Source organism: Balaenoptera physalus (genome assembly GCF_965194825.1).
Source record: "Balaenoptera physalus genome assembly, chromosome: 14".
NCBI lineage: Eukaryota > Metazoa > Chordata > Mammalia > Artiodactyla > Balaenopteridae > Balaenoptera > Balaenoptera physalus.
The window spans coordinates 34,097,800-34,113,215 of NC_138893.1; the positions used below are offsets into that span (position 1 = coordinate 34,097,800).

Below are 15,416 nucleotides of genomic sequence, written 5' to 3' on the forward strand. Positions count from 1 at the left end.
ATTTCATTATCAAAAAATAAGAAAAACAGGAATGCATTTTTATGTTTCCATACATTCTGAAAACTAGCATCCCCCTCCAAAAACTGTGCACTGGTATTTATCATTCAGTGTTTCATCTCTCTCTAAATAGTTTACATGCTTATGAATGTTATGTGTATGACAGATGCTCTACCATCTTTTCGTGGTCAGTCTCAGAATAGAATGAAGCAATACGCAGCAGTAAATTATATAACACTGTCCTATCAGACAAAGCTACAAGGACAAGTGGAAGCAGTTTTAAGATTAAAGAGATAAGACCATATCACCCTTGCTCACCAGTGGGCTATATTATATTGCTTTTTAAGTCTTTAAATTACAGCCCTTATTCTCAGATAGTGAAACTCCACTCTCAAGAGATTACTGAATGTTTACACAGTGCTTCATCATTTTCCCTGGTTGAAAATAAAACAAGTCTAAATATTTTCCTCTGGTGGTCATTACCCTGCAAGAGATATAAGCATCCACCAAAAAAGCAGTTCTAAGTATGAATACAGACTACTCACTAACCTTAAAAAAATGGAAAACCAGAAAAAGTACTCAACTACTTCGAAGAAAAAATTTAAACAATGTTAAAGAAGAAAATAAGGAATACCATCACAAAGATTTTTTTTTTAAGTGACGTTAAATCAGATAGAAAAACAACATAAGTGGAAATGCACCTTTCCTCACATTTATTTCCTTATCCAGCTGGACAGAGATTTTCCACCCCAATTAGAAGACATTTAAAAAAGGGCCTAAAATGAGTAATAAGCATAACACAACATCCTATATTTGTGGCAATGATAGTACTGAGAGAAAACCTGGACTTAAATTAATTTGGCTCAACTCAACCAAAAATGCCTTCTGTGTCCTAAGCACTCTAAAGCTCAGAGATACCAAGATGAGTAGAACGTGGTCCTTGCCTTGACGAATGCTCTGTCCACTGGGGAAGAAGGAAGCAAACTATTATTATATAATACAGTCAGGGCTATAACTAACGTGTGTACCAAGTGTCTAAAGCACCTGGAAACACAAAAAGGTGACCAATAATTCTGCCCCAGGAATGCAGGCTATGGTGAGCACAGAGTAGGGGTGGCATCTGAACTGGGTCTTACAAAATAAACTAGGCAGGAAAAGAGACTGACAGTAACAAACATTCCAGACTAAGGAAATGGTCACTTTAGACTTAAATATCAATACTGATCCTTCTGATGTCACTAGAAGAAAAGTCCTGTTTCAAGTTGCCACAAACATAAAAATCACAAGGCTCACAGGCTTTTTTGGTCTTATGATACTGCCCTTTAGAAAGAAAAGGACATGGCCAGTAATTTATTCAGTTGAATAACCAGTAAGAAACTATGAAAGATTTTAAATGCTTTCATTACAAACAATAGCAAAACTGGCTGTAAAAGCAGAGGGAAATGATCCAATAAAATGGAGAATTTTAAATAAGTCTACAGAAAAAGACCTGGAAAACATTTAACAATTAAATGCCATTATTACATAGGCATTCTTTAGAAAGGCTCTTGAGTATTGGATAGGATAAACTATTTGGTAAAGTCAGGTGCGTGAGATTCTTTATTCATTGGCTATATGTACTTGAACACCTGAAGATCAAAAACAGGCTGTTCTGAAAGATAATGGCCTCTTCCTTCCTCTATATTTTTGGTCTACTTTAGTCTGTGGTTGGCTATATCCTAAGAAGTGAGATAAACTTAATTGCAAAGGCTACAACCACTTTATTCAGAAAAAGTTAATTTGCCTTCTGATATGGACTTTGGATATATAAACAGTAATTCAAACCACATGGCTTAATCCAAAATCTAGGCCCAGGTTTCCCTGTGAATATTCCTTAAAGGCTTAAGCCTGTAGCATGATCATCTGAGCTTCAGCTCAGAAGTATGGGTTTAAGTATCCTTCCACTGAAAGGTAAGCTACTAGCCAGCACCCTAGAAGAGTTGACTTACTTCTCGTGAGGGAAGCAACTTATCCCTAAAGCTGTTAGGACTGGACAGGTTCCTGTGTACAAGAAATGAACACAAACCAAACAGAATGACACATAATTCATTTAAAGCCATCTATTCAGAGGACTCCTGGGACCTTACCTCCTTCCATGTAATTCCACCAGCTTGGTTCATCTCTGTCAATCTTAGAGGCTAAGAGAAAGGAGAGAGTAGCCCAAGAAATGGAGACAACCACGTCCACCTCTATCTACATATGCTTCAATTCACTGTCCCAATACACAGGTGACCTAGAGATTTCCTGAGTGTTCTTCATGAAACACATCAATTATTGTCCTCAAAGAGGTACACTGAACAAACACTTAAATTGGCACTGTTTCAAAAACATTTCATTATGCACAAGGACCAAAAAGTCCAACCCTCATTTTATAGCTGAGGAAATGAAGTACAGAAAAGTGTTCTGTCCAATGAGTTAGAGATGATGTCAAGTTCCATCCAGCTGCCATAGTTAATTTTAAGCTCTTAGAATCCAAAGAGCCGGCTCTTTGACATCCTGGGGAATTTTGCAATCTACTTTTCTTCAGTCTGCACTTGAAGCCTTATCCAAACATTGTGGGTGGGGTGAGGGGAGAAAGACCAGGCAAATGATCAAATCAGGGAAAACAGGGAGAAGAGAATGACTGGAGACTGGCCAAAATTAGCCTATCTACAACACCTCCCGTCTCAAGATTATCAAAGAACCTTATCTGGGTGCAGTAGTTTCTCTTCCATTCTGAATAGAGGAAATAAAATGTAATAGCAAGAAAATACATACAAAACCTAGAAAAAAAATAAGTTCTCCTTCACTGCTCTAGCAAATCAACGAGCAGGCCTTCCTAGGCAAAGAGTGGGACGGGCCAGAAAGTGTTCTGGGGGCCAATTCTACTCTCTGTGACCTCAGTCAAGTTACTCAACCTTTCACACCTGTCTCCTCACCTGAGAAAGAGGATATCACCACCTGCTTTGTAAGGTTGTTGTGAGGATTGGGAATAATATATTAAGGGACCAGATCCTTGGAAACCCTCCTATAAATGGTAACTGCTGTGATGTATATGAAAAGTTCGTTTGTGCCTTTCATACTTTCCAATTCATACCACTTAAATTCTTTTGTATAGATTACATACAAGAATTACAAGTAAACTTGAAATGCTCTGGCTATTTCTTTCAAGAACTCTGTTCTCTTACTTCTCCTAAAATGAAAGATCTGCGGTGATTAGGAAAAAGGACTGGCAACCTCAAAGCGGGAGGTGCTCCTGAGCCCCCTCAAGGGAAACCGCCCCCCCCCCCGGGACTGTCAGCTCTCTGAGGGCAGCGACTGCCCTGTTTAACTCACCACTGTGACCTAGTTTTCCTAATGCAGACTAATCGTTGTAGACTTAGACATCTCATGACAGCTTACATGACACCCAAACATGGACCCACAAGAGTGTATCGCACACTACTGAGTCACACAAAAATATTAAAAGTTGAACATTACGATACAGTTTAACCGTAATACTAAAATTAAAAAAAAAAGGCACTGTAAATCGAGTGCCTATGAGGTAACCAGAATGAAGTCACGCCTTTAATGATAAAGGACCACCAGAAACACATAGATGTCCACAGGCACTGAAGCTCCGGCAGGACGTTCCAGTACACTGGCGCGATCGCCTCTGGCCTGAGATCGGGATTCGAACCCAGAACTTGTCCCGAAGGACGGGCAGAGGCCACTCCAGAGAGGAAGAGGCCTTTAAGGCCAGGAGCACCTCGCTCGAACTTTCTGGTGGGCGCCGGCCCGACCCCGACTGCGGGCGGCTAGACTCGCGTCCCCTCTCCCGGGCAGCGGAGCAGATCGCGACGCGGAAGCGCGCTCGGAGGGACGAGGGTCGCCAGTCCTTTGTCCCCCGCGGAGGGGTAGGGGCGACGCCAGCGCTCCCTCCCCTCAGGAAATAATGACAGATCGCGCGCCCTCGCTCGAGCCCGCCCCGCCCCGCCCCGCCCGCCCGCCCGCCAGGGCCGCAGGAGGCGCCAGATCCGCAGCCCCCGGCCGAGGGGCCCCGGCCGCGCCCCCTCCTCGCCCCCCGCCCGCCCAGGGCGACCCCGTGCCGCCAGCCTCACCCGGTCGGAGATGGAAGCTGCCGTCGCGGCGGCTGCACCACAGCGCGCGTTCGCCCTGCTGCAGGATGTAGTGGTCCTTGGCTTGGAAGAGCTCCATGCCGGCCCCGGACGCGGAGGGAGGCGGCGGCGGCCCGGGCGCGCCAGCGGCTCCGCAGCCCCGCGACCCCAGAGGCGGCGGTTCGCGCGGGGCGTCCTCGTCGGCCGGGGCCGCCAGAGCCCGCGCTTCGGGGAGCGGCGGGTGAGGGAGCGCCCCGGCTGCCAGACCCGCGGGAGGAGAACGCGCTCCGGCGGCGGCGGCGGCCTTGGAGGCCTCTCCCCCGGCTCCGCCCCTTGATAGGCCCCGCCCCCGCTCCTTCTCATGGCTCCTCCCCCTTCCCCACCCCTTCCCCGGCTTCTCCCCCGACTTTTCCCAGGCTCCACCCCCTCCCCGTCTCCTCCCCGCTTCTTTCTCTTTTCCGTTCCTCTTCCTGCCCATTCCCGCCGCCTTCTTCTCCAGCTTTTCCTGGGTTTCTCCTCCTGGTTCCTCCCCCGAGGCTCCTCCTCCTCCCTCTTCTCTCCGCATCCAAGCCCCCTCCTCCTCCTCCTCCCGCTCTTTCCAGGCCCCGCCCCGGCGGGCCCGCTTTCCCAACCCCGGGCGATTGCGGGCAGAACACTGGCCTGAATGAGTCAGGCCGGCCGCCTTACTGCCCTGCGGCCTTTGGAGCAGAAGCCCACTTCTGGGGCCTCCCCTCCCATGCCAGCAGGTTATTCGTTACTTTCACCAGCCCTGAGAAAAGCCAGGCCGACTCTCTAAATCCAGCCTGAAACCCCCCCTCTTCCCCCGGGCCTGTGCTGCCCGCAGAGACCCAGACTAGGAAAGCTGGGAAATGCGACCTAAGGGGCTGGTTGCAGGGGTCTTTCACCAGCCAGACTCTCCACAGAGCTGGGACGTCTTCTGTTTTGGAATTTCCTCTTAGAACCTTGCGAAATTTGACAACAGCAAACATTCAATAAATGCACATCAACGAGAAGCATGTAACAATATGAATTAAACAAGTATTACCAGCACGGGGCTCTAAATAACAAGAAGGAAGAGAGCAAAGTCCATAAGCTATCATGTCCCGAATTAAGCAGGAGGCGTGTGAGAAGACAATAAAATGTCAAGGAAGTAAAAGGGATCTAGTTTGAGAAGGATAAGATGGCTGGAGAACCTCTTGTGGAAAGAGGAAGCCCTCCCGAGTATCTTCGATCTATCTTGAAAGGCCAGGTGGTATGTTGAACAGAATGGGGCTTGGGAGTCAGGACCCCAGTTCCAGTCCCCACGCCAGGGGTGATCTAGCTGTGTGATCTTGGGAAAGTCTCTTGGTCTCAGATGGCGGTTGAACTAAATGACCTTTAATTACACTCCCAGTTTTATGAGTAAATGAATCTTTCTACCCCTATCTCCTGCCTTTTCTAATGCCTTAGAAGGGAAGAAGGAAAAAACAAACAAACAAAAAAACGAGGTAGAAGACAAGAAAAGCAAGGCAATGCTTTTAACCTTCTGCTAGATAAAAGTGAGAGGGCCCAAAAGCAGGAAGGAATTCCACATTACTAATTATTCCAGCCCACGCTGGTTTCTCAGTTGAATTTCCATAGCACAGGAAGTCCCATGATGACACACTGTCCTGGAATCTGTGATAAGTACTATGCCTTTTGGATTGTCCAGACATCTCAACCTAAAGGTCAATAGGAGCAATTACTATGGCAAATGAGGTGAGTTGGACAAAGAAGATAATGGCAATAAGATGGTGAAAAGAAGATTCAGTGGAGCCATCAGTTTTGGATTTATTGTTGAATTCAGCCATATGTTGACTTTCCTTAGCAAAAATGGATAACGAGAAAGTCTAATGAAGACAGGATGTTCTGCAAATTACTTCTTTATTTTTTAATGAATCACATTACCAGATGTGAAGAAAATAATGCTATTGTAACTTCTGAAACAATTGATTAGTTGATTGAAACTTTCCCTGATGTTTTAAATCAGTGGTTCCACCCGTAGCTACCTATTAGAATCACCTGGGGAGTTTTTCAAACATACCAATACTTGGGCCTCAGTCCAATTAAAGCAGAATTTAATTGAGATGGGCTCTGGCATCAGTATTTTTTTTTTTTCTAAGCTCCCCAGAGTATTCTGATGTGCAGCCAGGATTAAGCACCACTGTTTTAAATGAAATTAAATGGAAAAATCTGCCTGACAGCAGCTTAGTAGAAAACACCAGTCAGTCATTAACTCAGACCAGTGTATGCGGTTGATGACCTGTAAATCCAGAGTTAACAAGCAGAGCCCTTAGGAGAGAGAAAACCTGAAGATGTTCCTGGAATCTATCTGACCCAGATGCACAGTGCTGTCTCCCTCTCACTCTGAATGCATGCTAGAGCCCTGGCCTGGCCAAGCAGAATGAGTGAAAAGAGTAAATACTGTGTCCCTAGCAGATATCACATCCTGAGTCTCCTGCCACAGGTGCCTTGCCCTGCTCCTGCTAAGGACTTCCTGAACCTCAAATACTCTTTACCTGCCAGGTGCTCCTGACACTGCAGCTTCTCTACTCCCTGGCTGGCTTCCCCATCCTTGGCCTGTGGCTATCTGCCAGCCTTCATCACTCTCTTCCAGCTTCCTAATTCAAGGCCCTCCTGCCCTTGAATGGTGCCACCCAGTTTATGGTAGAAAGTTCATGTGATGCTGTTCTGTTTTTTAAACATGAATGACCATCATGTGTATTATATATCTTCTTTTACATGTATCGTATATTGATACTAATTTAAGTATATCCACTAGGAAGTTAGGTTCTAGCCTGTTCTATCTGATCTTAGTCAAGTCACTTAATCTCTTTTAGTGTCAGTTTCCTTATTTATTAAAAGAGATGATCACTAACGGTTCTTCCAGCCCTGAAATCAGTGAATGTGAGGAAATGTGTCCACATAGTTAAACTTAGGCAAATAACGATGGTAAATGACTCAACTCTGATTATCGATTTGGCCTTCAATGTCACGTTTATTATTTGTTTCTGAGATTTGGGGGTTATGATTAGATTCTAGTGTCCTGTGGTGAAATTTGACTTGTAACATCATCTCCTGTCTACTTGTCTACAGTCTTGTATGTTGTTTGTCTACGAGAACTTTCTTCAGTATTGTTTGTATATGAGAAATCTTCCAAAGGAGATATATTTTTTTAAATACATGTTCTGCCTGCCAGGAGGCTGCTGATTTCTTCAGTCAGCAGTCAGAGTGGTTAAGAGCCCAAGATACTCACAAGCCAAATTTTCACATTTGACCAATCATCAGCCGATATCTCCTGGATTTGACTACCATACCTCCTCCCATAACTTCATGAAGTTACAACTGGAAATTGTAACAACCATTTTGGAGCTTTGACATATGTAAGATTGTTCATTTGAGAAGCACCATAGAACAAAAAGGGAAAAGTCTGTTGCATTGGTCTAAATGAGAGATACTTTTGTTTAATAGAGAAGATCATCTCTCCTCCATTGTTATACTTTGGGGGTTAATAAGTACTGGCTTTTTAGTTGTACAGTCTGATAAAATTGTCAAGGACCCAAGTTATTGTTTAAACCAGCTATAATAATTCTTTTGTGTGTGTGAGAGAGAGAGAAATGAAATGTGTTTTGTGCATCTAATCTTCTTCCAGAGGAAAGATAATTAGCCTTTTACAGTGATAATTTCATATTTGTCTAAAGCCAGCTGTCTCTCACTTCCTCTGTGTTATGTATTTACTTTTCAATTTTAAAAATAGCGTTAAAATTAGAGAGTTCTAAATAAGCTAATTTGAAGAAAAAAGTCCAAGGTATACTGTTAAATAGCAGAAGGCCTAGCTGCAGAGTAGTATTTTAATGTATCCCATTTGGGTTTTTAAAGGGGAGAATGGGAGAGATATTATGTTTTTATAAGCGCAGAACATTTCTGAAACAAAACACAGGAAGTGTGGTTACCTCTGAGGAATGGAAATGGGGGTGGCGGGATACTCAGGAATGGCAAGACGGAGGGTAGAAACTTCCTTTTCACTTTATATTCCTGTATGCTGTTTTGATTTGTGTGTGTGTGTGCTTTTATTGCTTTAAATTAAAAAAAGAAAACTAGTTAAATATGTGTGTGTCTAAAACTCATTCTTCCACCACACACAAAAACATATTTTTAGGTAACTTATTGCCTAAGGGTTTAGAACCTTTTGCATTGACAAGCCAGGAGTCCAGGGCATAGCTCTTTTTATTCTTCACACACTGCTTAGTATTTTTGATCTTTCCTAAAACCTTAAATGCTGTCAAAGTGAGCTGTAGTTAAGTATATAAGCCATTTTTCTGCACTGTATCCTCTTTTACATGGAATATAAGGAAGAGTATTTTTCTTTGACACCGTTTCTAAACCACAGCAGTAGCTGTGGCTTCTCCTTCCTCTGCCAATTGCAACTCTCAGGCTGATGGCCTGTTGGGGCCTGTACCATCGTAAATCAATAACAATTGTCAAAAATGCCTTCTGTTAGATAATCATTTTAGAGATTTTTCAGAGAATGCTTTGTGCTGCACCAGAAAACAATGGTGGGGGTGGGCTGGAATTACTCCTGTAGAAACTTGGTACATCTTTGGAAAAGCTGCCCAGTGGATTTTAAACCCATTGTTTCTTCTCCTGGTTAAAGAAAAATAGTAACAGCTCACAGCGTTTCACCATTTCATAAGAGTAGCACTTAGTAACAGGAAATATAGGGTTTTGGTTTCCCTAATTCCACTCCATCGTTTTCCCTCAATTTTACAACAATTGTTAAATTTACTTATTATTTATTTTTGGCTGCATTGGGTCTTTGCTGCTGCGCACGGGCTTTCTCTAGTTGCAGCCAGCGGGGGCTACTCTTCGCTGTGGAGCGCCGGCTTCTCACTGCGGTGGCTTCTCTTGCTGTGGAGCATGGGCTCTAGGCACGTGAGCTTCAGTAGTTGTGGCACACTGGCTCAGTAGTTGCGGCTCGCGGGCTCTAGAGCGCATGCTCAGTAGTTGTGGCTCACGGGCTTAGTTGCTCCGCGGCATGTGGGATCTTCCCGGACCAGGGCTTGAACCTGTGTCCTCTGCATTGGCAGGCAGATTCTTAACCACTGCCCCACCAGGGAAGCCCTTTACAGCAATTCTTCAAAGAGCCTGAGGAAGCACAGTGAAGGGTGTGTGTTGGGGGAAGGGTGTTGGGCTGCTCCTGACCAGGTGAGCATAGGGAGTGGGGGGGTACGTAGGTGGGGGAAGCGAGCAATGCAATGTGATTTGCAAAGTCTCCATGATGAGGCCCATGATGGGTAACCAGTGACCAGCTGCAAATGTGGCAAATACATCTTCAAAATTTGGCCATCACTCTAATAGTTGCTGCTTCTCGAAAATGGTGAGATACTAGCATTGAGGTTGCCTGTGAGCAGTGGACCACTTCTCACGGTTTTTCACATCGCTGTTCTATGATTTAATCAAGTAGGGATTCTAGGTTGTAGGGGTGATGCTTATAAAGCCACAACCCGGGCTTCCCTGGTGGCGCAGTGGTTGAGAGTCTGCCTGCTGATGCAGGGGACACGGGTTCGAGCCCTGGTCTGGGAGGATCCCACATGCCGCGGAGCAGATGGGCCCGTGAGCCACAATTGCTGAGCCTGCGCATCTGGAGCCTGTGCTCCGCAACGGGAGAGACCGGGATGGTGAGAGGCCCGCGCACCGCGGTGAGGAGTGGCCCCCGCTTGCCGCGGCTAGAGAGGGCCCTCGCACAGAAACGAAGACCCAACACAGCCATAAATAAATAAATAAATAAATTTAAAAAAAAAAAAAAAAGCCACAACCCAAGCGGTTCAGTTCAGGGCAGCATCAAAGTTGAAAAAAGATCCATTCCGTACAAATCTGAGAAAGCTCCAGTCCTTTGAGTATTTCTCAAATACTATAAAGCCCTCTGTAAGTTTTTGTTTTGTTGTTTATTTTTAATCTTATTTCTTTTCTGCTCATCATCATCCTATGGCACAGATACTCCCATACCTCTCCTCTCCAACCTCCTCTCCAGCTTCCTTTCCCCTTTTCAGCTCTTTGCTGTGAAATCTGACCACTCAGGGCTATTTCCCCTGGAGAGGCCTGGCCCTCCTTGGAGGATGGGAGAGGGGAAGAAATGGAAGACTACGCCAGAAAGCTCTCCAGCTGTGGGGAAAAGGGGACGGGCTGGGAACACTCAGACACTAACAAGTCTATCCCATCACTTCAGCATGAGCCTATTTCTCCCTTGGGATTTGGTTAAACTATTTTCATTTTGAATGGGAAAAAAATATGGCCTGTAAACAATTTTGTTTGGGGCCCTTACATTTAAAAGGCCACGGGTTACTATCTGGACTTTTCTTCCCTTATGATTTCACAATTGGAGCCCAAGTGTCTGGCTCAGAGGAAGAGAGCAAGCTTCGGGGAACTGGTATCTGCCAGCAGAGATGGACAAGCGCTGGATCTGAAGGCATTCCCCAAAGCAACATCAGTCCCTTGCTTTCTGCTGACCCGGCCTGTTTGGAACAAATTACTTACTGTTCTGCCTGTTGAACTTGGAGCTGAGGAATCCAGGGATGGGGGGGGGTGGGGTGGGGTGGGGGGATGAAAAGAGACAGGTAGGAAGGATCAGTGTCAGGAGGCAGGCAGTTTAGATGAATTCTCTTGTCTTATTCTTCCTACCCCCTCCCCCATTCCCAGCGAGAGGCTGGCAGAGCCCTGGGTCCCCGCCCATTTCCCCTATTTACCTAAGCCTGAGGTACTTGGGCAAATCTCCAACTCTCGAAGGTCAGTTTCCCTTATGTAAAATGGAGATAAAATAGAAAACTTTCTTCACAACTTTATTGTCAGGATTAAATGAACTTGTCTTTGAAAGGGTGTCCCTAACTATGAAGTGTTAAAGAAATGTTACGGTATAATTTTTTTAAATGTACTTTATGTGTAAAGTTTTCCCCTCTAGATCTCAGCTTATTTGACGGATTTCTAACATATTACATAGATTTTTAACATATATATTACATACCTAATATGTATATATTAATATATATTAAAGAAGAAATATGTTAATATGTATGATTCAGATGTTTTACCTCAAATCACGTCATTGGGAAATAAAAGTAATAGATATTAATCATATAACTAGAAGGATGTTAGTCTTGATTCCTTTTGGGCTGCACCCCGCAGGCCTGCAAGCCCTGTAGTTACCCAACCTTGAGACTGAGAAAAGAACCCAGAGACAGTGACAGAGACATCAACAATTTATTGGATAAGAGATCTCACGCATCCAAAACAAAGGTCCTAGAGGGACACCCACACTGTGGGTGGTGAAAGGCAGTAATCTTTACTACTCAGGGGAGAAGGAGGCTACCATTTATAAGGGGGATTGACGTCAGGTTGGTTCATCAGTTACCAGGGAAACCAACGGCTCGGGTAGGGGGCAAGCATGTAGACAGTTACTAATTAAGCCTTACAATTAAGAGGATTGGATAATCATGTGAGAGAAGCAGGGTCTGATCGAACAGGGGATGTACAGGGAGCAAGAGAACAGCCATCTTGAATGACCTAACCATAAGATTTCCAACCAGAGACAGAGGATTCGCCCTGAGGCTAATGAAACTTAAGCTTCAGGAGTTTTGTTTGTTTTCATACTCCATTTAAAGTTATTACAAAATAATGGCTATATTTCCCTGTGCCATAAATATATCCTTGTTGCTTATTTATTTTACATTAAGATTCAGGGCTTTTGGATTTCATCCAAAGCCCTGTACATAATTCTGTATTCATTATTTTGTATTCTTCTTTCTAAAGAGGACCTGCCATATGTTGAAGAAGCTTCAGGTGCCACAAACCTTGATCCCAACACTAGCATAAAAGAATGTTCTGGGCTCTACATCCCAGGAGAATTTGGGGCCTGCTCTTCGTCTTCTCTTGATTTGTCCTTCCCTCTTTGGTCATCCTCTTGTATCATTTTAGCTCCTCCCCTCTTTCTAAATTCAAATATACTTTCTGTTACCCCTAATTCACTAATCCACTAACACTCACGTAGCTGGGTGAACACACACACACACACACACACACGCACACACGCACACACGCACACACGCACTGACTTCTATCAAGAGATAAATTTAGAGACTGGAAACAGTGTGTTCAAGGATAGCACCATTCATCCCAAATGACTCAGAGAGAGCTATTCCAGTTAATGTGGCGCCCTTATCGTGAAAATAGAGCTAGGAAGAATTCTTTCATTCAATAATGCTAAGGTTGTACATGTTCCAAGAGTGGATTCAAAAGTACTATAAATAGGAAGAAAGTGTCTTCATCATGTGATATTAGACTAGGCTGTCTTTGGAAGAAAAGTAGCACTCCATGTACCAGGTGTGCTTATCTTTGAGGGATTCAGAAGGAACCTGGCTACACCACACCTGGTCAAGGAAATCCCTGGAAGCAAGCAAGGCACCACAGTCCTTCCCCGGTTCATAGGAACCCGGGCTCACTCCCCCACCTGCTCCCACACGCAATCCAGAGCCGACAGAGGGACAGCCTCAGTCACATCGGGATGAGGCCTGAAGGGACAGGTATTTGGGGAGATACAGCACAGGTCCTAACCTGTTGGAAGGGTTGGAATTTTCAAAATTGGGGCTGGGAGACATCAGACTGCGAGGGGAATTAAAGGAAGGCAGGCGACAGACCCTCAAAAATGGGAGAGATGGAAAGGAGGAAACAGGTTGTAACCATTCAGAATATTCCCTGAAGGCCTAAACTGAGAGGGTGTGCCTCACCCACCCCAACCCTGAGTGGCAGGAGGAAAAGAATAAGTTAGATGAAGGCAAAGCTTCCAGCCCTACTACTGGAGGGCTTCAGGTTGCTTATCTGACATTTCCATTAAAGCTCAGTCTAAACCCCTGTAGCCAGCAGAATACAGATAACAGATATCAGAGCCTAATCCCTGGAACCTGTAAATGTTACCTTATACGGAAAAAGTATCTTTGAAAATATGATGGGATATCTTGAGATGTGATTAAGGCTCCTCCCCTGGATTACTCAGGTGGGTCCTAAATGCAGTCACATGTAACCTTCCAAGAAGGAGGTTGAGGTAGATCTTAAAAGTGCTCATCACAAAGAAAAAAAAAATTGTAACTCTGTGTGGTGATGGATATAAACTAAACTTATGCTAATCATTTCACAATATATACTGATATCAAATCATTATGTTGTACATCTAAAACTAATACAATGTTATATGTCATTTATATCTCAATTTTAAAAAGGGGGACGCTAAGCGAGATTTTACACACACAGAGGAGAAGGTGATATGAAGACAGAGCTGAGAGACACTTGAAGATGTTGGCCTTGAAGATGGAAGAGATATGCCCACAGCCAAGGAATGCCAAGCCACCAGAAGCTAGACAGGCAAGGAGCTGATTCTGCCCCAGAGCCTCCAGGAGGGAGCAGGGTCCGGCTGACAACTTGATTTTTACCCAGTGAGGCTGATTCTGCATTTCTGAGCACCAGAGCTATAAGTGAACAAAGGCGTGTTGTTTTAAGTCATAGGAAACTAATACAATCCCCGTTAGGATTCTGCAGGTGTTCGGTCTGGCAAAGATTGGCAAAGACAGGCAGCACTGGCTTCTTGTCATCAGATGCAGCAGTGATTCCTCATGGGTTACCGGGGAAGAGGACTACTGTGCCGGGACCCCTCCTGACCTGCAGGGGACTGTATTCGTTTCCTAAGGTTGCCATACCAACTACCACAAACTTGGTAGCTTAAAACAACAGAAATTTATTCTGTCACCGTTCTGGAGGCCAGAACTCCAAAATCAAGGCGTTGGCAGGATTGTTTCCTTCTGGAGGCTCTGAGGGAGAGTCCCTTCCACGTCTCTCTCCTACTTTCTGGTAGATTCCATGATCCTTGGCATTCCTTAGTTTGTAGCTGCAGAACTCCAGTCTCTGCCTCTGTCTTCATGTGGGTCTTCACAGGGCCTTCTCCCCTGTATCTCTGTGTATCTTTTCCTTTTCTGTCTCTTACAAGGACACCTGTCATTGGATTTAAGGACCACCCTAATCCAAGATGATCTCATCCAGAGATCTTTAAATTAATTACATCTGCAGATATCAAAAACAAACTTATGGCTACTAAAAGGGAAATGTGGGGGGGAGGGATAAATCAGGAGCTTGGGATTAACATACACACACTACTCTATATTAGATAACCAACAAGGACCTACCGTATAGCACAGGGAACTCTACGAAATATTCTGTGATAACCTATATGAGAAAAGAATCTGAAAAAGAATGACTATATGTATATGTATAACTGAATCACTCTTCTGTACACCTGACACTTACACAACACTGTAAATCAACTATACTCCAATAAAATTTTTAAAAATAAAATAAAATAAAAATCAACCTAAAAAAATAATTACATCTGCAAAGACCCTATTTCTAAATACGGTCATATTCACAGGTACAGAATGTTAGGACTTGGACTTATCTTCTTGGGGGGACACTATTAAACCCACTGCAGGGGTCATACTCCTCCCACTCAGTGGGGGAATGACAGAGAACTCTAGCAATCATCTAGCCTAATGAAGACTCCACAAACTGGAGCAAATTGCCATAGGATCAGGCAGCACGTTATTGACATCAGGCCTCATAGAAACCAACTATGAGGAATTTCTAATCCAGCATGATTCCCACCACACTGCCTAGCCTCTCTCTAATGCCCTACCTAGGAACGATGTTATTTCATTCCCAATCAGCTTCAGACACACCTCACTCATCTTCACACAGTTGCTTTTGGCAGAAAAGACAAGCATACCATACACTAAACATTAAAACCAGAGCTTCATATTTCAAGTTTACATCTGAAAGATCTAAGAAAACACTGCAGTTCCAATACTTCCCTTTCTGTACCTTTTGCTAAACGATCATTCTTCTCATAAAGGGAAAGATTTCTCTCAAAAGTTAGCTGACTTTATGTCCCAAAGCAGCTATTCTATATAAGAGTAGAGAAGATTCTTTACACTGGAGCTGCAATAATCACCTCCCAGCTTATGAGGCATTCTGGTTTTAAAGCTCTTACATGTGTTATCTTTTTTGAGACAATGGATACCCTCAAGATGTCCTCATGGAACTTCAATCGGCAGTTTCCATTTACCATACGTGTGTTGAAAGGAAGGGGAGAGCTATTTCTGAGGGTCTCTGCTAGACACTTTCCCACTTATGTAATACTCACCACAGGTTTGAAATCTCTCATTGGGACCTGTAGCTACTGTATGACACTCA

At 44.2% G+C, this 15,416-nt stretch overlaps 1 protein-coding gene across 5 annotated transcripts in view; it reads right to left on the reverse strand.

The window, feature by feature from the left end:
• INPP5F (inositol polyphosphate-5-phosphatase F) overlaps positions 1-4,430 on the reverse strand; it is a 92,367-nt gene extending 87,937 nt beyond the window's left edge. For all 5 annotated transcript variants that reach the window (XR_014253384.1, XM_082424754.1, XM_082424755.1 and 2 more), the window contains exon 1: positions 4,116-4,430. Coding sequence is in view for 4 of the 5 variants with exons in the window: in XM_082424754.1 (XP_082280880.1) it covers positions 4,116-4,212 (97 nt within the window). In the remaining variant the exon portion in view is untranslated. The remainder of the gene's footprint in view (positions 1-4,115) is intronic.
• Between the last annotated feature and the right edge of the window lie 10,986 nt (positions 4,431-15,416).